General features: G+C 39.0%; 1 protein-coding gene across 1 annotated transcript in view; it reads left to right on the forward strand.

Moving 5' to 3' along the window:
* The window catches only part of LOC102802601 (serine/threonine-protein kinase RIO2-like), a 106,565-nt gene that overhangs the window by 11,174 nt on the left and 71,451 nt on the right, over positions 1–23,940 (forward strand). Inside the window, exons 3-5 of the mRNA XM_085507287.1 lie at positions 12,681–12,849; positions 14,368–14,488; positions 18,044–18,132. Of these exons, the coding sequence (XP_085363413.1) occupies positions 12,681–12,849; positions 14,368–14,488; positions 18,044–18,132 (379 nt within the window). The remainder of the gene's footprint in view (positions 1–12,680; positions 12,850–14,367; positions 14,489–18,043; positions 18,133–23,940) is intronic.

The raw sequence follows: 23,940 nt of genomic DNA on the forward strand, positions 1-23,940 counted from the left end.
AATAATGTTGATCTTGTAATTTCTTTTATTTTAGACAAGTTTTTTTTCTCCAAAAATTGTTATTTGAGTAAGGCAGAATTATTTTGTATTTCTTTTAATGCACATTTTAATATGTGATTTTCAGGAAGCAAATTTATTTCGTACCAGTATTTAACCTTTGAAACCATTGCATTTATTAATCCCCGTTCGGACGAAGTCCGAAAACGGGGACTTATAATTCTGTCTCCGTCCGTGCGTCTGTGCGTCCGTCCGGAGTCGTATCTCAGAATCCTTTAGACCGATTCCGTTCATTCTTTGCATGTGCCTAGTACTTTATGTGGGACATATGCACATGCAGTGGTTTAGCGATTCAATTCAAAATGGCTGACCATCTTGGTTTTTGAAAATGTTGTATTTTGGACATGCTTTGTCAGTTTTCATTCAAACGTGGTACATATATTATACATGTACATGTTAGGATACATGTCCTGACCGTCCGTGAGTTCCTGAGTCTGTCCGTCCGTCCATCCGTGTGTCTGTCCGTCCATACGTCAGTCTGTCCAGAGTCATATTTCAGAATCCTGTGGACCAATTCCGTTCAATCTTTGCATGTGCCTAGCACCTTATGTGGGACATACATGTATGCACATGCAGTGGTTTAGCGATTCGATACAAAATGGCCGACTGGCAGCCATCTTGTGTTTTGAAAATGTTGTATTTTGGACATGCTTTGTCAGTTTTCATTCGAATTTAGTACATAGATCATACATGTTAGGATACATGTCCTGACCGTCCGTGAGTTCCTGAGTCTGTCCGTCCGTCCATCCGTGTGTCTGTCCGTCCATACGTCAGTCTGTCCAGAGTCATATTTCAGAATCCTGTGGACCAATTCCGTTCAATCTTTGCATGTGCCTAGCACCTTATGTTGGACATACATGTATGCACATGCAGTGGTTTAGCGATTCGATACAAAATGGCCGACTGGCAGCCATCTTGTGTTTTGAAAATGTTGTATTTTGGACATGCTTTGTCAGTTTTCATTCAAACTTGGTACATAGATTATACATGTTAAGATACATGTTCATGACTATTTATTTCGCAATTGGATCAAAGATGGTCGACTGGCAGGCATCTTTTTTTTTTTTTTATGCGGTATCTTGGACGTGCTCTGTCAGTTTTCATTCAAATTTGGCACATACATGTACTTTATACATGTTAGGATGCGTGTCCATGACAATTTGTTTCAAAATCTGGTCAAGGATGGCCAATTGACAGCCATCTGTTTTTTTGGCCTTACTACTATATTTCCAAAATTTATGTACCATTTTCATTCGTATTTGGCACATACATCATACATATCAGTGTGTTTCATAATCAGATCAAAGATGGCCGAATAACGGCTGTTTTTATTTTTGCCCATATTACTACTACACAGAACACGTGTTTTGATGTAAATAAACAATCTGTTGTATACACCACTTGGAAGTCAAGTTTCAATAACACGCTCATGACAACCCTTTCGCTTTAATATGACGAGCACAAAGGGACCTTTAAAAAATTTAACGGGGACTGTGTCATTTTCAATGACTTGTTCTTATTGGTAATCTACCTAGTTCACCCCTTATACATGTACCAACTGATGGTGTAAATTTACTAACACCAAGAATAAAACGATAATAGTTATTACAAACTTGCGCTAGGTTATTTGTGTAAATTGTTACATTTGTAGTTCACCTGCCCAAATTTCTGATCCATACATTAGAATGGGTGTAACCAACTGATCAAATAATTTTAAACACAATGAAGTTGAAATCATTTTATGACTCAGTATAGTTTGTCTAATGGCAAATAATGTCTTCATTGCTTTATTTTTTAGCATACAATGGTTTGTTTTAAATTTTCCATTCGGAGTGAATATCATACCCAAATAACAAAAGTTTGATTTTTCAGTACTCTGTTACTTGTGTTGAATATCATCACTTTGGTTTTCTTAACATTCACATCAAGATTCCAGGTTTTATAATAGTCTACTAATTTATTTAGACAATTGTGTAAACCCTCTGCAGATTGTGAAAACAAAACAAGATCGTCTGCATATAAAATAGAGTTTAGGGTTTGTCACCAATCATGATTAGTGTATCACCACTTTTACCAAAATGACCTGGAAGATCATTGATGAATATGTTAAAAAGGGTGGTTGAGATATTACAACTGTTTCACACCACATGTGGACTGAAAACCTCCTGTTAAACCATTTGACATCTTTACTTGTAGTTTATGTTATTGTACATGGATTTAATGATTTCATAAAAATTACCATTTATTCCTTAATTTTGTAATTTTAGGAATAATGTCCTTCTCCAGACTTAGTCAAAAACATGTACATGCGTTTTGGTTTATCAGAATTTTTCATTGACTGCTGTACAACGTTTTATCTATACAATGTAGCTGTTTTAAGTAAAAATACATCTGTTGTGCTGCTCTGTTTTCTGAAACCAAACTGTACTTGGGTCAGTAAATCATTTTTTCCAAATAAGCCTTTCATTTAATATGCTGGTGAATAATTTGGCCATACAACTAGACAAAGCAACTGCTCTGTAGTTAATTGGATCTGATTTGTCTGATTTGTGTAATGGCACCAACATAGTAGATTTCCAGAAGGCAGTGAAGTGGACAGTAGATTAATTTGATTGTTACTTCTGAAGATAAAGCTACATGTACTTCTGATGGATCTAAGATAGAAAGAGAGAATTTTTTCCCAAGGATGGGTGACAGTTGGGTGCCAGTTGGATCTATGAATTGTTAAATCCACTTGACCCTAAAAGCATGATACAAAGCAAAAATATCTACTAAATTAATTCAGCCCAAAGCAATATCACCAATCATAGTATTTCTTGATCCTCTGTCTGGTCAATTCCAAATAAATTTGTGGATAAATCTGTTTATTTTTTAATATCGTATTTTAGCAACTGCAGTTGTATAAGATTAAATTAGCAGTGATTTGACTATTGTGTTTTACCTATCAATGAAAGTTTTCAAACCGCCCAAAGCTGCAAGTATTTCTTTAGCGAATTGAGTGGTTCTTCAATATTTAATTTTATGCTAGATTTTTATTGTAACAAAAATTTATTCCAATAATTTTGATTGGTGAAATTGGCCAGCGGATACTACTGTAAAGGGGTTAATTATTCACTGGGTTTTAATTTGGCTTATTTCGCTGACTGGAAAATGCGCTAAATTAAAACCCAGTGAATATGTGAAATTTAGCATAGAACACATTATCTAAATGATAAAACTGTGAATTTAAAACCCAAAGAATATGCTTGAAATGGCAAATCAGTGAAATTTAAACCCAGTGAAAATTAGTCATTTTACAGTATATGATTTATCCGTATTAGACCTCCACACCTTTGGCTTTGGTTTTTCGTAGTTTACTTGTAATCCCGAAAACATGCCGAATACATCTAACAATGTTAAAAACAGAGCTTAAATCACTCAAAAAGCAGGTTAATTCATCTGCAGTAGATGAATATTTTATATCTGAGCCTTGAATATTTATTTCTTTAATAGACTCGCTTTGTCTAAGTGATGTAAGAAATACCCCAGGAGCTTAGCTATACCAAGAGAAAATTTTTTTGTGTCATGTTTTCTCAAACTTTTGCTACTTCACAGTGAATTATTTTTTGAACTATATTTGAAATAGCACACTAGATGCAAGATGTTGGATGGAAAAATTGGGTCTGTTAAAATGTTTGTTGGTTCAGTCAGGCAATGTGTGGACCAAAACATTGCCCACTATTTGAAACATCGCATTGCCCACTATTTGAAACATCGCATTGCCCACTATTTGAAACATCGCATTGCCCACTATTTGAAACATCGCATTGCCCACTATTTGAAACATCGCATTGCCCACTATTTGAAACATCGCATTGCCCACTATTTGAAACATCGCATTGCCCACTATTTGAAACATCGCATTGCCCACTATTTGAAACATCGCATTGCCCACTATTTGAAACATCGCATTGCCCACTATTTGAAACATCGCATTGCCCACTATTTGAAACATCGCATTGCCCACTATTTGAAACATCGCATTGCCCACTATTTGAAACATCGCATTGCCCACTATTTGAAACATCGCATTGCCCACTATTTGAAACATCGCATTGCCCACTATTTGAAACATCGCATTGCCCACTATTTGAAACATCGCATTGCCCACTATTTGAAACATCGCATTGCCCACTATTTGAAACATCGCATTGCCCACTATTTGAAACATCGCATTGCCCACTATTTGAAACATCGCATTGCCCACTATTTGAAACATCGCATTGCCCACTATTTGAAACATCGCATTGCCCACTATTTGAAACATCGCATTGCCCACTATTTGAAACATCGCATTGCCCACTATTTGAAACATCGCATTGCCCACTATTTGAAACATCGCATTGCCCACTATTTGAAACATCGCATTGCCCACTATTTGAAACATCGCATTGCCCACTATTTGAAACATCGCATTGCCCACTATTTGAAACATCGCATTGCCCACTATTTGAAACATCGCATTGCCCACTATTTGAAACATCGCATTGCCCACTATTTGAAACATCGCATTGCCCACTATTTGAAACATCGCATTGCCCACTATTTGAAACATCGCATTGCCCACTATTTGAAACATCGCATTGCCCACTATTTGAAACATCGCATTGCCCACTATTTGAAACATCGCATTGCCCACTATTTGAAACATCGCATTGCCCACTATTTGAAACATCGCATTGCCCACTATTTGAAACATCGCATTGCCCACTATTTGAAACATCGCATTGCCCACTATTTGAAACATCGCATTGCCCACTATTTGAAACATCGCATTGCCCACTATTTGAAACATCGCATTGCCCACTATTTGAAACATCGCATTGCCCACTATTTGAAACATCGCATTGCCCACTATTTGAAACATCGCATTGCCCACTATTTGAAACATCGCATTGCCCACTATTTGAAACATCGCATTGCCCACTATTTGAAACATCGCATTGCCCACTATTTGAAACATCGCATTGCCCACTATTTGAAACATCGCATTGCCCACTATTTGAAACATCGCATTGCCCACTATTTGAAACATCGCATTGCCCACTATTTGAAACATCGCATTGCCCACTATTTGAAACATCGCATTGCCCACTATTTGAAACATCGCATTGCCCACTATTTGAAACATCGCATTGCCCACTATTTGAAACATCGCATTGCCCACTATTTGAAACATCGCATTGCCCACTATTTGAAACATCGCATTGCCCACTATTTGAAACATGGGCAGGGTATTAGCCCAATCCGGTAATAAAGAGAACAGGTGAGACAGAGGCTCACTGCCTGACTCCCTTCACAAAAGCAAAATACCCAGTACTCAAACCACAGTTCACCTCACTTGTCGGTTTTTGGTATTTATAGTGATTTGACCCAATGGGCCATTCCAGTTTATATCTGCACCCCCCCTCCCCTGTTGACGAGGTCGAATTTCCAGCACTGTATGATGGGGAAAATACCCCGGAATTCCAACTGTATATGGAGAAACAGAATCTGGAAATCCAGACAAGTATTGAAAAAAAAAAATCCTGGAAATCCAGGCAGTTATGGCTACTAAATAAATATGGCCTAGTTTATCTCGCCACATACCAGTTGATGAGGTTGGATTTCCAAGACTGTATGACTAAAAAAACTTGGAATTCTGACTGTATATGGTAAAAAAATTGGGCCAGTATGAAATAGTTATTACTGAAATTAGATAAGGATGGTGGCACCAATGAGCTCATCAATACAGTGAATCAGGACTAGTTTGGTTTTCCATTATCAAATATAAAATTTTGAACTTAGTAAATTAGCATATAAGAGTTACATTTGGAAATCCTACTCTGTATGGTGGCACAAAGGAACTCATCAACACCATAAGTAGAAACTATAGTTTTGGATTTCCATCACTGTATGGTGAATGGTGATTTGGAAATAAAACTTTGTATGACTTATAAAGCCATGGAAATTATACCCTGTATGAAGTAAACACACAAGCTCATCAACAGGGGGGTGCAGATATAAACTGGAATGGCCCAATGTGGAGATTTACCGAAATTAAATTGATTTAATGCATACAAGATATATTCTTACGCTAGGCTATCAAATGCTTTCTGGAAATCGTTTGCTACGAGAACCCCGGGTAAATTATTATCCTTGATGAATTGCATTATACCTTCAATTAAGTGAATTGAGTCTCCAATGGATCTGCGATTGACAAAAGCCATTTAACATTCATGAATAATATTTGGCGGCAACTTATCCAATCTGTGAACAATACATTTCACTACGTTCAATTACACACAATAGACTTCGGTCAGTCAAAATGATTATTTTGAACTGTAGGCATTAATCTGCAATTCGGCTGATGACTGAGAAAAAAATCTAGGTCAGGGGAAGCAGACCACGTGTCACAGACCACGTGACCGAGGCAATGAGGTGCAGCCATCTAGCCCTCTTAATCACTCTCGTTTTTCTCTGCTCCGATAAAAACTGTGCGATCAGTCATCCAGATTTTTTTTCTTGTCAGACTTTCTGGTCTGACTAGCTGTCACCTGCATGGCAGCCGACACTGTGGCTGGTAGGATAAGGCTTTCTTATTATTTACCCCTGTGTCGCCTTTTTGTGTGCATTGCCTTACAAGAAATATTAAACTCAGGTGACGCAAATTTGGCCACATACATTGGATCCCTTTGTGTCAGCCTTTTAACTGTAATTCGTCCCTCTCATGCATGTCTTGTTTATTTTTACCAATGTGTTTTTGAAATGGATAGCAAGAAAGGGTACACGCAAGAGGCTCTTCACCTCCTTTTTTTTTGGATCACCCCAAAGATCGGGGCAATTGTACAGTAGTTGACACCAGGAATTACAGCTTGCAACCCACATAGCTAATGCTACTTGTGTTGTGTGTGCAGGGCTCAGGGTTTTTGCTTCGAGATTTTTAGTAAGAACTGGGCTTCTGAGGCCTGGGATGTGATCCAAGGCCGTGTGCAAATTATCTAGTGACCCGATGTTCAACCGACCCCCCCCCCCCACCCTCGATCCTGAAGCAGTCGCTCAGTAGGGCTGTCACTTCCGGGATCCAGATGGCGGGATCCAAAAACTGCATGGCTCTTCTGGTCTGGCTGAGTGTTGGACATACATGTAGGGGAAACGCACAGGCAGTGTTGATGGACGGACATTGGTCCCCTACGGATTAGAAGCCTAAGTCTTTACGGTGGGGCAATTTTATGCTCAATCCTTTCTGCTGGAACAGGCGCTACCCGATCGAGCAGTATTTGAGACCAGAGCCACCAGAGTCTTGAGTCAAATCTCACGCCTCCACCGGATCCTTCAGTTCCTCCCCCGCCCCCGCCCCTGGTACCACGAATTTTTGGTTGGTGTGACTGGCAAAGGGGGTGGCCACCACGTTCATTGAATATTTCGACAGTTCAGTCAGAAAACAATCCACACACTGAGAGCAGAGTGGCGACCCTCAACCTTCAAGTTGTGGCCAGCTCATTGGAACCACATTGTTTTGCGCCGCCAGCACTCTGAAATCTCAAAGGCGGAACGCACCAGCTTCCTAGACCAGCAGACACAGCCATTGATGGGACACCACACGGCTATGAGGGATATCCTGCAGTGTCATCTGGCTCTTGTGGCAGGGGCTGCCTCTGTACAGTGGGATGCGGTTTTGGCTGTTTTCACTGGACAAACCACAGCCTCGGTTACACAGGCTGGACCTCCCCTACCCTCTTTTTTGGGGGTGGGGGGTGGAGGAGCATTCTTGGTCCTTCGGGATCCCACTGACCAGTTGGTACAGGTGAGACCCGCGAACCAGTTTGGCTTCCGCCAAGGGCAAGACCCCAAGCTGAGGAAACGGAACAACCAAAGTCGGCACCCACTGGCAAGAAGTAGCCAGGAGGCTCTTCTGGGGGAGGGAAGAGTGGCAACATGCCCCCCAGGAAGAAGGGACCAGGTGGTGGTCCCCCTCTTGCTCGTGGGACGCCTACCCAACTCGCAGGGGAAGAAAGTTTGAAGCTTCCGCTTGCGACGAGGGGGATGGGCATATGTTCAGCGGGAGGCAGAGTCTGAACCTATCGGCTTCTACAGGCCTCACTGGGTCTCACCTCGGTGGAGGAAGGATCACCCTTGATGGGGAGCTGCCGAACCCACACATCTGTCGCACTGATTGCAGCGATGTATTCCAGCTTGGAGACAGTGCATAACCGATCTCTGGATTCTCCAAGTGGTGATACACGGTTACAAGATCCCACTGCAATCTCCAACCCCCCTGGCATCATCCCCTGTTTGGGGTGCTACCAGGTACTTAAGCAGACTAAATCGGTATGTGCTGCCTGGAGCACCATATTACTCTCTGTGCTCTGTTTCTACTGGTTACCCTCGCTAGATTTGAGCGATGCTTACCCAAACATACCCATACACCCAGTGAGTCGGCTCTTCTCTTGATTTGCCCAGTTGAGCCAAGTAGTCGAGTACAGGGTGCTCCCCTTTGGGTTTTTGCATGGCTCCATACATATTCACCAGAGTGTGGAAACAGGTGGTGTTACTCGTACTGCTGCGCTGGTACACATCACATCGGTACACATCAACCCATACCTAGGGGTGGTTAGTCGAACAGTAATGCTAACACCAGATTTACTACACCAGTTGGGCTTCCTAGTAAAAGTCCCATCCTCCTCCAACACAACAGTTGGTGTTCCTAGGTAGGGAGTTCGACACAGAGGTGGGCTTGGTACGGTCATCGCAGGCCTGTTGCGTAAATGACCTAGTCGAACGCCTAGTCAGCACTCACTCTGTGTCCCTCTTAGAACTAATGCGGATCATCAGAATGATGACCTTTGTTTGCAGGGTAGTTCCCCCAGGCCAGGTTACACAGCCGACCGATTCTGCTCACTTTTGTCACAACACCGGGCTCACTTACGGGAACTGGAGACCAAGCGAGGGATGCCTTGTCCTGGTAGTCGGCAATTGCCAACCTTAGGCAGGGTTCCCCTTGGACCCACTCGCCACAGCTATGACTCTGGTAACGGATGCCTCTCTCACAGGTTGGGAAAATATGGTCCCTGCGTTGAATTCAGGATCGCCATATCAACTTGCTCGAACTGAAAGAAGTGCACTTAGCACTAATACACTTTCTACCCATAGTTCGAGACCACAGAGTCTTGCTTCGCACGGACAACACAGCGGTGATCTCCTATAGCTACAAGGTGGAGGGACCAGATCCTCATCGTTGTTAGTCCGAGCAAATTCTCCTTGGGTACCTGAAGTACAATGTGGAGCTAGCCGCACACCACCTTCCAGGGGCGAGGAACAGTCAAGCGGACGCCCTTTCGTGATGGCCCTGTCTCCAGAACGCGGAGTGGCAGATGCCTCAATGAGTAGCCTCCAGACTTTTTCGGTGGTGGGGTGGTCCAAGGTTAGACCTATTCACCTCACCCTGGAGTGCCAAGCTTCTGAGGTACACAACACTCCTGCTGACTCCAGGAGCCTGGGCCAGGGTCTCTTTGTTGACCCCCGTGGACCCACATGGATGTGTACGCCTTTCCTTCTTTCCCACTATTCACAGGGTACTCGAGAAACTTCAACAGGAGTGCACCTGCGCTTTGACGTGGGTGACGCCCAACGGGCCAAGCAAGGTCTGGTTTGACTACTGTTGGAAATGTTAGTTGTAACACCAGGGGTGCTCCCGGACTTCGGGATCTGCCGTCCCAATCGTCCCAACCAGACGGCACACTGCCTTTGAGCCCAGCAAGCGGAGTACTACTTACACGCATCGAGGCTCTCAGTTGACTCACTCAGGTTTTTTCTGAGTGGACTGCCAACGTCCTGGCCATGGCGAACAGGGCTCTCACCAACACAGCCTACGCCTTGAAATGCCGAGTATACACTGATTGGTGTAGTGGAAGGGAGATCCATACCATCCCTCTGTTGGCAAGGAAGCTGACTTTTCGTTCATCTGTTTGACAAAATGGACTTGTCTTTTCAGCGATTGTTGGCTATAGGTCAGCCTTGTCATCCACCATTGAGGTTTCTCTGGGGATGAGGCTAGCCATTTGTCCTACCATTAGGAGACTTATTACTGCTTAATCAGAGGCCTAGACCCTGAACGAGCAAACTAATCAATTGGGACTTACATGTGTATTGTTTGTGCTGTCCACTCTAAGCAGCCCGCCCTTTGAGCCTTTCTGATCAGCAGCAATCCAATATTTGATGTGGAAAACAGTCTTCCTACTTGCCCTCGCCTCAGGTAGGCGTCAGGCTGAACTAGGGCCCTGTCCTTCTCAGATGGGTGTGATGCCTTTATGGACAATAAAGTCGTGATAAAGACAGGAATCTGGTTCCTCGCCATGAATCAAATCTCAGGATGCGATCCACAACCGATTGTCATCCCCCGGCTGGCAACATTGTCAACCCGGAGGATCAGGAGGAGTTGCTTCTGTGCCCGGTTCGAGTGCTGAGTTACTATGAGAGCCGTACTAAGGAGTCGAGGCAAGGCGCATAAGCGATATATGTGTTTTGACAGCATGTTTTTGCAGAGAGATCTCTCCCGTCAGCGCTTTCGACCTATTCCCTAATGGGCCATTCCAGTTTGTATCTGCACCCCCTGTTGATGAGCTTGTGTATTTACTTCATACAGGGTATAAATTCCATGGGTGTATAAGTCATACAAAGTTTTATTTCCAAATCACCATTCACCATACAGTGATGGAAATCCAAAACTATAGTTCCTACTTATGGTGTTGATGAGTTCCTTTGTGCCACCATACAGAGTAGGATTTCCAAATATAACTCTCATATGCTAATTTACTAAGTTCAAAATTTTATATTTGATAATGGAAATTCAAACTAGTCCTGATTCACGGTGTTGATGAGCTCATTCGTGCCGCCATCCTTATCTAATTTCAGTAATAACTATTTCATACTGGCCCAATTTTTTTACCATATACAGTCAGAATTCCAAGTTTTTTTAGTCATACAGTCTTGGAAATCCAACCTCATCAACCGGTATGTGGCGAGATAAACTAGGCCATATTTTATTTAGTAGCCATAACTGCCTGGATTTCCAGATTCTGTTTCTCCATATACAGTTGGAATTCCGGGGTATTTTTCCCCATCATACAGTGCTGGAAATTCGACCTCATCAACAGGGGGGGGGGGGTGCAGATATAAACTGGAATGGCCCAATGCAGAATTGTGTCTCTTTTTTTTCTTTTGATCTTAATCAGCAGAGTGATTAAGAGGACAAGATGGCTGCGCCTCATTGCCTCGGTCACATGGTTTGTGACGTAAGGGATAATCCTTAGGTCATGGGGCTTCCTCGGACCTAGATTTCTCTCTCTGTCGTTGGCTGAATCGCAGATTAATGCTTACAGGTCAAAATAGTCATTTTGACTGACCAGAGTCTATGGTGGGTATGAACTATGTGAATAGGCAGGTTGAAAACCCTCTGCCTAATTTTGATGCAATTTTATAATCTGTATTAAGCAGGTTGATTGGTCGCCAGTTGTGGATAAACCATTTGTTTTTACCTTTTTTTCAATAATTGTTTTGACTATTTGAACATTAACCAGTCACATGTACATATGTAGTATTTAATGCCTTAACCAGGTATTCTTCACATAGAGGCCAGAAAGTACTGTAGAACTCAATACTCAGTCCATCATTGTCTGGGGTTTTATTTCTGGACAAACCCATGTAGAATTCAAGGCTTAAAATACTTTGTGTGGGTAATAAGGCCTTCACACAAAGCTCTCCCTAAATAATCTAGTTTAACTTAATCTTATCGTATTTGAAATGAACCATGTCTTTGAATAAAAAAAATAAACACATAATTTGTTTATGTTCATCCTTTTTGTTTTTCTTTTCATTCAAATGTTTGTGGTTGTCTTATTGTTATAATTTTGTTTTGTCGCTTTATTGTATTTCCAACCAAAATCCCACATTGGGATACAGCCTCAATAAATAATATTATTATACATGTACATTTTGTACATCTGTCACCGTAACGCCACAAGTTGCAGCATGCCCTTAATTTTGCGGTATTTTACAGGGTAATTTCATCCTTCCATATTAGGAAATGCAAATTCCAAATATGGAATGAGAATATGTGTAAGCGTCCTCTAATAATAAAAACAAACATGGCTGCCAAGAGGATTTGACCGGACTCCACACAAAGAAGTTTGCTGATTGTGTTCTAAACTTTTTGAATTTTGGTATTCTCATGATTGTATCCTTGGAAGGAAAAGATGTATAATAATAAGGTTATTACTAGAATACCTCAATGTATGCACTCGAACAGTACGCTGTCACATTGACTTCTGCTGCACGTTGGTTGATACTCCTGCTGTACTGTCTTTGTGCATACTTTGAGGTATCCTCGTAATAACCTCATATTATTACGTACTATTAGTGTTGTTATGTAGAGTTAGTTATGTATGGTATGCAAAATGACCATTTTTTGCTCTATTAGAAAGAACACCATTTGTAATTAAAGTGCATATAAACAGTAATGCATTTATACTGGATTATTGTAATATAACAGAATGCACTATTGATTGAGAAAAAACGCGTACTTTGATATCTTTGTTATGTTGTAGATGCTGGATACAGACTTACTTATCCAGGGTATGATTACTTAGCATTAAAAACATTATCATCAAGGGATGTGATTGGTTCCATTGGAAACCAGATTGGCACAGGTAAAGAATCAGATGTATACATTGTTGCCAATGACGACGGCCAGCAGCTGGTGATGAAACTCCAGAGGTATAGTAATCCTGAGTTAATTATCTACGCATACATTCACTAAGGTCATTGCTCTCACAATGTTCAGATTTTTTTTTTCTCATGACCTGACTGACCTATTAAAAAAATAAAAATAAGTACATACATTTTTTGTAAATAATTATCTTTGTCAATGCCTGTAAAATATATGAACTTGGAACCAATAGAACAATGCTGGATAGATACTGAATTACTAAGTTCCTGTCTAATTTACAGAATATAAGCTACTGCACTGACCTGAAGCTACCACTTGCTGCCACAGTTGCCTAATATTAGTAATCATTAAACTAATTTTTGTGGTTTATTCATTGCTATATTATGCTAAAAAAAGTTGCAAATAACAACCACCTTGAAATTTTGAAATTGATGCATCATTGATTTTTTTACTAACTAGCCTTACCATAAACAATAATGTCCATGCGCTTGGAATTATGGGTACATGCATCAAATTTGTGTTCATACATATTAAATGTTAGATGAAATCATTTTGTTTTGCAATTTGATTCAAAATGTCAATTTAGTTTTTTACATGGCTTATATATGTACTGATTTCTTGAATACTCTTTTGCAGAGATTTGGTACACAGATGATTTGAATTTGTTTAAATTTGGTACACAGATGATTTGAATTTGTTTAAATTTTGTACACAGATGATTTGCATTTGTTTAAATTTGGTACACAGATGTTTTGAATTTGTTTAAATTTGGTACACAGATGATTTGAATTTGTTTAAATTTGGTACACAGATGATTTGAATTTGTTTAAATTTGGTACACAGATGATTTGAATTTGTTTAAATTTGGTACACAGATGATTTGAATTTGTTTAAATTTGGTACACAGATGATTTGCATTTGTTTAAATTTGGTACACAGATGATTTGAATTTGTTTAAATTTGGTACACAGATGATTTGAATTTGTTTAAATTTGGTACACAGATGATTTGCATTTGTTTAAATTTGGTACACAGATGATTTGCATTTGTTTAAATTTGGTACACAGATGATTTGAATTTGTTTAAATTTGGTACACAAATGATTTGAATTTGTTTAAATTTGGTACACAGATGATTTGAATTTGTTTAAATTTGGTACACAGATGATTTGCATTTGTTTAAATTTGGTACACAGATGATTTGCATTTGTTTAAATTTGGTACACAGATGATTTGAATTTGTTTAAATTTGGTACACAGATGATTTGCATTTGTTTTTGTTAAAAAACTAAAATAAACAAATCTTGTTAAACGCTTAACATTCTGCCATCTGTGTGTACACCATATGTTGAAGTTAATGCTGGCATGATATTATGCTCACTCTGTTCGATCTCTGTGTTCTGATCACTGTATTTGGTCTTACAAATACATAATAATTAAAGCACTCATAAACCAACATTTGATCTAATTTATTACTTGACATTAAAATATGTATTATTTTGACAATTGACAACTATTAAGAGCAAATAAATTATGGTATCACAAAAACATTTATTATCTTAACAGACTTGGTCGTACTTCATTTCGTAAAATAAAAGAAAAGAGAGATTATCATAGACATCGTAAAAATGCCTCTTGGCTGTACTTATCAAGACTAGCTGCAATGAAGGAGTTTGCTTTTATGAAGGTTGGTGTCATCATATGGTTAATGTGATTGGTTAAAAGAAATCATGTGGTATGCAATGCATCTTGGGATATTTATCTTATTCCTCAATAATTGATGTTCTTATCAATTTAGCATCTGCTAATGACATCTGTTCATATCAATAAAGTCACTTCAGTCAGGAGATGAATTGGTTAATATTCATGGAAAACAATTTTTTTAGCATAACTTTATCTTTACTGAAATATCTAATATATTGAAATGAATCGGTGCTATTATCTTAAAGTGTAACTGAATTGGGCCAATTGACTTTTTTTGTGTGCAAATTTATTTATAAACAACATTATGAAAAAAAATCAAGTGAAAAGGGTATATAAATTGGGTAAACAGTCAATGATATTCCAAAATTGGGCCACACCCCCCTCTCCCATCACCTTCAAGTTTTTTCGGCATTATGAGTGCTGTCGAAATGGCGCCACCAACGGGACCATAAAGCAGGAGATAGCTAGCAGACAGGATTGTTTACGATTTTCCATACGTACGCGTTTAGTAAACCAGCATATACAATGAGCTACCACAATAGTTATCATGGGGAAATGCTGTGTTGTTGGCAGGTGTAGCAACACATACGGCGATTGCGTAAGTCTTCATGCATTCCCAAAAGATTTGAATTTATGACATCAGTGGACCTAAGCCGCCCGTGAACACCAGGAAATATTGGGATGGACCTTCTCCTTATAACGTTATCTGCAGTGCCCATTTTACGGCAAGACTGAGAAAAAAAACCGACTAATCGATTGTTATAGAATGACCGTACTGTACAATTTGTCACAAAAATACAATAATTGCAAATGTAATGTCAGCCAGCGCCCATCTTACTTGTCCGAAGTTATCAAAGCAGACATCAATGGAGATCGCGTTTTTAACTAGGCGGCTGGCAAGCGGACTAACACGTCACATAAACTTGTTGAATTACAATTATGGTTTTTATTTTTGCGCCCAATGTCTCGTTATAAAATAAAGGATTCAAATTTTGCAGGGTATTCCGTTTTGCGTACTCCGGGCGAAATACTTCCATGAGCTGTACGTAGTTCACTTACAGCCAAAACAAAGTCAGCTTGGACATTAAGTTGTGAGACACGACAAAACAAACGCTGCCAGTGATAGATTTCATGAATAAAAGAACAAAATAAAGGCAATCAAAGTGCCGACCACACGCATTGGAGATAAATAGAATGCATTGCGAAGAGGAATCGCACCTGCATCTCAACGACGTCTCCAGTCATGAGCAGGGTTTGCCGCGTCTTGGAAAAATTGAAAGATAAAAAGGAATCAGTGTCGGGGAACCATTGACAATATTTGCATGAAAAATCCCACGCGAAAGTTTTTTTTTTTTATGTGTCTTTAGGAATACTCAGTTACAAACACTATGGTACCTGAATCTCGATTAATTCATAAATATGAATCGGTAAGGGTCAATTTCCTGCAATCCTTGAAGATAGCTTTGAGTGAAGATTAAAGTTGCCTCCAAAAATCTTTCTAACAATGACCTGGAAGATTGCCATGATTGAGTGCCACAATTTCTGTTTTAAGATTTATTTGGTATTATAATACAAATGTTCACCCCAACAGAGGTGGACATACAGTTTTAGCGACCCGAAGAGCTCATTGTCAACCATCTTGAATTTTCAAGGTGAATGTTCCGGCAAAGCACTCCACTATATTGTGGAGGGAGAAATGTCCGAACGGAACAACACCGTGCAGGCGGACGATGATTGTCAACCGAGGTGAAGCACTACAATAAAGACTTTTCGTTCTCAATAAATAATAATAAAAAAAAAAAGACTTCCCGTTCCCGACATTAGGAAATTCTTTCGTCTTTTCTGGGGGGAAAACCTGGAAAAAAACTGATTTTGACAGGATAATTCAGAAATTTATATTAAGAAAAATTCATAACGAAATGTATTCCATATGTACCCATAAATTATTTTCATAATTACTGATTACACACGAATATTACAGAAAAAAATAATTTGCTATATTATCTATATTTGTGCCTTTTATTTGTCTTGAATTGTGACTGAAAGGAGCTAGACGAAATTACAAACTATGTAGTGTGTTCAACAACTCATGTATGAACAATAACTTTAATAAATATAATTTACTTGGTAAAAATATTGTATTTTTCTACATAAAAACAAAAGAATTTCACAATGTCGAAAACGGAAAGTTTTTATTACCATGATAGTGTTGTTGGTAATAGTTGAAAATGAATCATCCACATGAAACTATATACAATGTACATCTAACTGCGCCATCGCTAAGTTTCCTTGGTGGACTACGAGCTCTGTTCCTTGTTTGCATTGCAGACATTATTTGTAGGGGTGCCCCCGTCGAAATGGCACATTTTCTTGATGTTTCAGCAAGTACTCCATGGAGTATATGGCTTGTTCTCACATTAGCATAATTTTTTTTGAGTTCACTCATCGCTTTCCCATATGCATTTCTCGTTCTTTGCTGCTAACTTTTTTTGCACTTTAATATGTTGTTGTTTTTGTCTTTCTAAACATCAAGTTTATTCTTGATTGAAATTTAACAAGATCGTTTGAATTTTGAATTTGATGACGGTTCGAATTTATCCACTTTTACAGTGATCAATATTGCGTTCGAGTTGAGTTACTTGTAATTTATACAAGCCTGATTTACATTTTTCTTGCGGTGTTTCGTCAATGTACATGTATTAAATATAAATAGCATAATTATATTGCGAAATGAATGAGTCTGATGAGGCTGTGTCACAACACGTTTTATTTATTTGCGTTGATCGCCTTTATTTTTTATTTTTATTTTTGAAATGTATCACTGGCTGTGTTTGTTTTGTTTTATGTTTTCCTTTTTTTCATGTTTCGTCCGGCTGCTGCCAATCCAATAATTCGTCGCCGCATGTACTCAGTCAGACAAGCGATTAATCGTCAGTCATTATCCTAGTAGTTTAAGTTTGTAGAAATTCAGCTATGCGATGATTATATGTGCAGTTTTGTTTTGCGCACCCAGACACGAGCAAAAGTTAACTCGATATATTTTCTGAACTACAGCATTCGTATTACGTATGCAAATTGAGTAAGTGTTAAATTATTTTGAGTGCCGTTCGGAATAAATTTAGTCAAAATCACATACAGAAACACACACACAACACACAAACACTAGTACTCAATACATATCACGATTGACTGACCAGCTGCTTGAACTACGCACACAAGGACGTAAATATGTAAATACAGGTCACAGTTCAACTTGCGTAGCAAACGTTACAATGTGTCAAGTGATTTGAAGGCGTCTTTGTCCCCTTTCCCAATACAGAGAAGCAATACGCTTTGTATTTTGAATCATCATTAAAACCTAAATTTATTACGAATAAAAACATAAGTTTATAGATCAGTTGGCAAGCGGAAGATGTTTCTGAAGCCAGTCATAGCAGGAGCGAGCGAACAAAAGGAAGCGAGCGAGCGAAAAAAAAAACGATCGGAAAGCAGCGAGCGGTCTGAACTGTATTGTTGGTTATCATCTTTGTTTTTTTAGGCACTTCATGAGAATGGTTTTCCTGTTCCTAAGCCAGTAGATTACAATCGCCATTGTGTGATAATGGAACTAGTAGATGGTTATCCACTGTAAGTTCACAATTTCATACTTGAAAATTAATTTTGTGTTACTTTTCTGAGAAAAATCAGAATAAATATAGTCTTACCCATCTAAAAAACATTACTTCTACAATTGAGAGATTAAATACTGCTGAGAGAAAACACAATATGCATACTGAATATGAAAGCTTCATCCCATGCACCATGCTGAGAGAAAACACAATATGCATACTGAATATAAAAGCTTCATCCCATGCACCATGCTGAGAGAAAACACAATATGCATACTGAATATGAAAGCTTCATCCCATGCACCATGCCGTGAGAAAACACAATATGCATACTGAATATAAAAGCTTCATCACATGCACCATGCTGATAGAAAACACAATATGCATACTGAATGTGAAAGCTTCATCACATGCACCATGCTGAGAGAAAACACAATATGCATACTGAATATGAAAGCTTCATCCCATGCACCATGCCGTGAGAAAACACAATATGCATACTGAATATAAAAGCTTCATCACATGCACCATGCTGAGAGAAAACACAATATGCATACTGAATATGAAAGCTTCATCCCATGCACCATGCCGTGAGAAAACACAATATGCATACTGAATATAAAAGCTTCATCACATGCACCATGCTGAGAGAAAACACAATATGCATACTGAATGTGAAAGCTTCATCACATGCACCAGGCTGATAGAAAACACAATATGCATACTGAATATGAAAGCTTCATCCCATGCACCATGCCGTGAGAAAACACAATATGCATACTGAATATGAAAGCTTCATCCCATGCACCATGCTGAGAGAAAACACAATATGCATACTGAATATGAAAGCTTCATCCCATGCACCATGCTGAGAGAAAACACAATATGCATACTGAATATGAAAGCTTCATCCCATGCACCATGCTGAGAGAAAACACAATATGCATACTGAATATGAAAGCTTCATCCCATGCACCATGCCGTGAGAAAACACAATATGCATACTGAATATGAAAGCTTCATCCCATGCACCATGCTGATAGAAAACACAATATGCATACTGAATATGAAAGCTTCATCCCATGCACCATGCTGATAGAAAACACAATATGCATACTGAATATGAAAGCTTCATCCCATGCACCATGCTGATAGAAAACACAATATGCATACTGAATATGAAAGCTTCATCCCATGCACCATGCTGATAGAAAACACAATATGCATACTGAATATGAAAGCTTCATCCCATGCACCATGCTGAGAGAAAACACAATATGCATACTGAATATGAAAGCTTCATCCCATGCACTATGCTGAGAGAAAACACAATATGCGTACTGAATATGAAAGCTTCATCCCATGCACCAGGCTGATAGAAAACACAATATGCATACTGAATATGAAAGCTTCATCCCATGCACCAGGCTGATAGAAAACACAATATGCATACTGAATATGAAAGCTTCATCACATGCACCATGCTGATAGAAAACACAATATGCATACTGAATATAAAAGCTTCATCCCATGCACCATGCTGATAGAAAACACAATATGCATACTGAATATAAAAGCTTCATCACATGCACTATGCTGATAGAAAACACAATATGCATACTGAATATGAAAGCTTCATCACATGCACCATGCTGAGAGAAAACACAATATGCATACTGAATATGAAAGCTTCATCCCATGCACCAGGCTGATAGAAAACACAATATGCATACTGAATATGAAAGCTTCATCCCATGCACCATGCTGATAGAAAACACAATATGCATACTGAATATGAAAGCTTCATCACATGCACCATGCCGTGAGAAAACACAATATGCATACTGAATATGAAAGCTTCATCCCATGCACCAGGCTGATAGAAAACACAATATGCATACTGAATATGAAAGCTTCATCCCATGCACCATGCTGATAGAAAACACAATATGCATACTGAATATGAAAGCTTCATCCCATGCACCATGCTGATAGAAAACACAATATGCATACTGAATATGAAAGCTTCATCCCATGCACCATGCTGAGAGAAAACACAATATGCATACTGAATATAAAAGCTTTATCACATGTATCATGCTGATAGAAAACACAATATGCATACTGAATATGAAAGCTTCATCCCATGCACCATGCTGAGAGAAAACACAATATGCATACTGAATATGAAAGCTTCATCCCATGCACCATGCTGATAGAAAACACAATATGCATACTGAATGTGAAAGCTTCATCACATGCACCATGCTGAGAGAAAACACAATATGCATACTGAATATGAAAGCTTCATCCCATGCACCAGGCTGATAGAAAACACAATATGCATACTGAATATGAAAGCTTCATCCCATGCACCATGCTGATAGAAAACACAATATGCATACTGAATATGAAAGCTTCATCCCATGCACCAGGCTGATAGAAAACACAATATGCATACTGAATATGAAAGCTTCATCCCATGCACCATGCTGATAGAAAACACAATATGCATACTGAATATGAAAGCTTCATCACATGCACCAGGCTGATAGAAAACACAATATGCATACTGAATATGAAAGCTTCATCCCATGCACCATGCTGATAGAAAACACAATATGCATACTGAATATGAAAGCTTCATCACATGCACCAGGCTGAGAGAAAACACAATATGCATACTGAATATGAAAGCTTCATCCCATGCACCATGCTGAGAGAAAACACAATATGCATACTGAATATGAAAGCTTCATCCCATGCACCATGCTGAGAGAAAACACAATATGCATACTGAATATAAAAGCTTCATCCCATGCACCATGCCGTGAGAAAACACAATATGCATACTGAATATAAAAGCTTCATCACATGCACCATGCTGAGATAAAACACAATATGCATACTGAATATAAAAGCTTCATCACATGCACCATGCTGAGAGAAAACACAATATGCATACTGAATATAAAAGCTTCATCCCATGCACCATGCTGAGAGAAAACACAATATGCATACTGAATATGAAAGCTTCATCCCATGCACCATGCCGTGAGAAAACACAATATGCATACTGAATATAAAAGCTTCATCACATGCACCATGCTGAGAGAAAACACAATATGCATACTGAATATGAAAGCTTCATCCCATGCACCATGCCGTGAGAAAACACAATATGCATACTGAATATGAAAGCTTCATCCCATGCACCATGCTGAGAGAAAACACAATATGCATACTGAATATAAAAGCTTCATCCCATGCACCATGCCGTGAGAAAACACAATATGCATACTGAATATAAAAGCTTCATCACATGCACCAGGCTGATAGAAAACACAATATGCATACTGAATATGAAAGCTTCATCCCATGCACCATGCCGTGAGAAAACACAATCTGCATACTGAATATAAAAGCTTCATCCCATGCACCATGCTGAGAGAAAACACAATATGCATACTGAATATGAAAGCTTCATCCCATGCACCATGCGGAGAGAAAACACAATATGCATACTGAATATGAAAGCTTCATCACATGCACCAGGCCGAGAGAAAACACAATATGCATACTGAATATGAAAGCTTCATCCCATGCACCATGCTGATAGAAAACACAATATGCATACTGAATATGAAAGCTTCATCCCATGCACCATGCTGAGAGAAAACACAATATGCATACTGAATATGAAAGCTTCATCCCATGCACCATGCTGATAGAAAACACAATATGCATACTGAATATGAAAGCTTCATCCCATGCACCATGCTGATAGAAAACACAATATGCATACTGAATATGAAAGCTTCATCCCATGCACCATGCTGATAGAAAACACAATATGCATACTGAATATGAAAGCTTCATCCCATGCACCATGCTGAGAGAAAACACAATATGCATACTGAATATGAAAGCTTCATCCCATGCACTATGCTGAGAGAAAACACAATATGCGTACTGAATATGAAAGCTTCATCCCATGCACCAGGCTGATAGAAAACACAATATGCATACTGAATATGAAAGCTTCATCCCATGCACCATGCTGAGAGAAAACACAATATGCATACTGAATATGAAAGCTTCATCCCATGCACCATGCTGAGAGAAAACACAATATGCATACTGAATATGAAAGCTTCATCCCATGCACCATGCTGAGAGAAAACACAATATGCATACTGAATATGAAAGCTTCATCCCATGCACCAGGCTGATAGAAAACACAATATGCATACTGAATATGAAAGCTTCATCCCATGCACCATGCTGAGAGAAAACACAATATGCATACTGAATATGAAAGCTTCATCCCATGCACCAGGCTGATAGAAAACACAATATGCATACTGAATATAAAAGCTTCATCCCATGCACCATGCTGAGAGAAAACACAATATGCATACTGAATATAAAAGCTTCATCCCATGCACCATGCTGAGAGAAAACACAATATGCATACTGAATATGAAAGCTTCATCCCATGCACCATGCTGATAGAAAACACAATATGCATACTGAATATGAAAGCTTCATCCCATGCACCATGCCGTGAGAAAACACAATATGCATACTGAATATGAAAGCTTCATCCCATGCACCATGCCGTGAGAAAACACAATATGCATACTGAATATGAAAGCTTCATCCCATGCACCATGCTGAGAGAAAACACAATATGCATACTGAATATGAAAGCTTCATCACATGCACCAGGCTGAGAGAAAACACAATATGCATACTGAATATGAAAGCTTCATCCCATGCACCAGGCTGATAGAAAACACAATATGCATACTGAATATAAAAGCTTCATCCCATGCACCATGCTGAGAGAAAACACAATATGCATACTGAATATAAAAGCTTCATCCCATGCACCATGCTGAGAGAAAACACAATATGCATACTGAATATAAAAGCTTCATCACATGCACCAGGCTGATAGAAAACACAATATGCATACTGAATATGAAAGCTTCATCACATGCACCAGGCTGATAGAAAACACAATATGCATACTGAATATAAAAGCTTCATCCCATGCACCATGCTGAGAGAAAACACAATATGCGTACTGAATATGAAAGCTTCATCACATGCACCATGCTGAGAGAAAACACAATATGCATACTGAATATGAAAGCTTCATCACATGCACCATGCTGAGAGAAAACACAATATGCATACTGAATATAAAAGCTTCATCACATGCACCATGCTGAGAGAAAACACAATATGCATACTGAATATGAAAGCTTCATCCCATGCACCATGCTGATAGAAAACACAATATGCATACTGAATATGAAAGCTTCATCACATGCACCAGGCTGATAGAAAACACAATATGCATACTGAATATAAAAGCTTCATCCCATGCACCATGCTGAGAGAAAACACAATATGCGTACTGAATATGAAAGCTTCATCACATGCACCATGCTGAGAGAAAACACAATATGCATACTGAATATAAAAGCTTCATCCCATGCACCATGCTGAGAGAAAACACAATATGCATACTGAATATGAAAGCTTCATCCCATGCACCATGCTGAGAGAAAACACAATATGCATACTGAATATGAAAGCTTCATCCCATGCACCATGCTGAGAGAAAACACAATATGCATACTGAATATGAAAGCTTCATCACATGCACCAGGCTGATAGAAAACACAATATGCATACTGAATATAAAAGCTTCATCCCATGCACCATGCTGAGAGAAAACACAATATGCATACTGAATATGATACAACTGGTATGATATGTGATGAAGATAAGGGTATACAACTGGTATGATATG

Source organism: Saccoglossus kowalevskii, chromosome 13 (genome assembly GCF_978046115.1).
Source record: "Saccoglossus kowalevskii chromosome 13, keSacKowa6.1, whole genome shotgun sequence".
NCBI lineage: Eukaryota > Metazoa > Hemichordata > Enteropneusta > Harrimaniidae > Saccoglossus > Saccoglossus kowalevskii.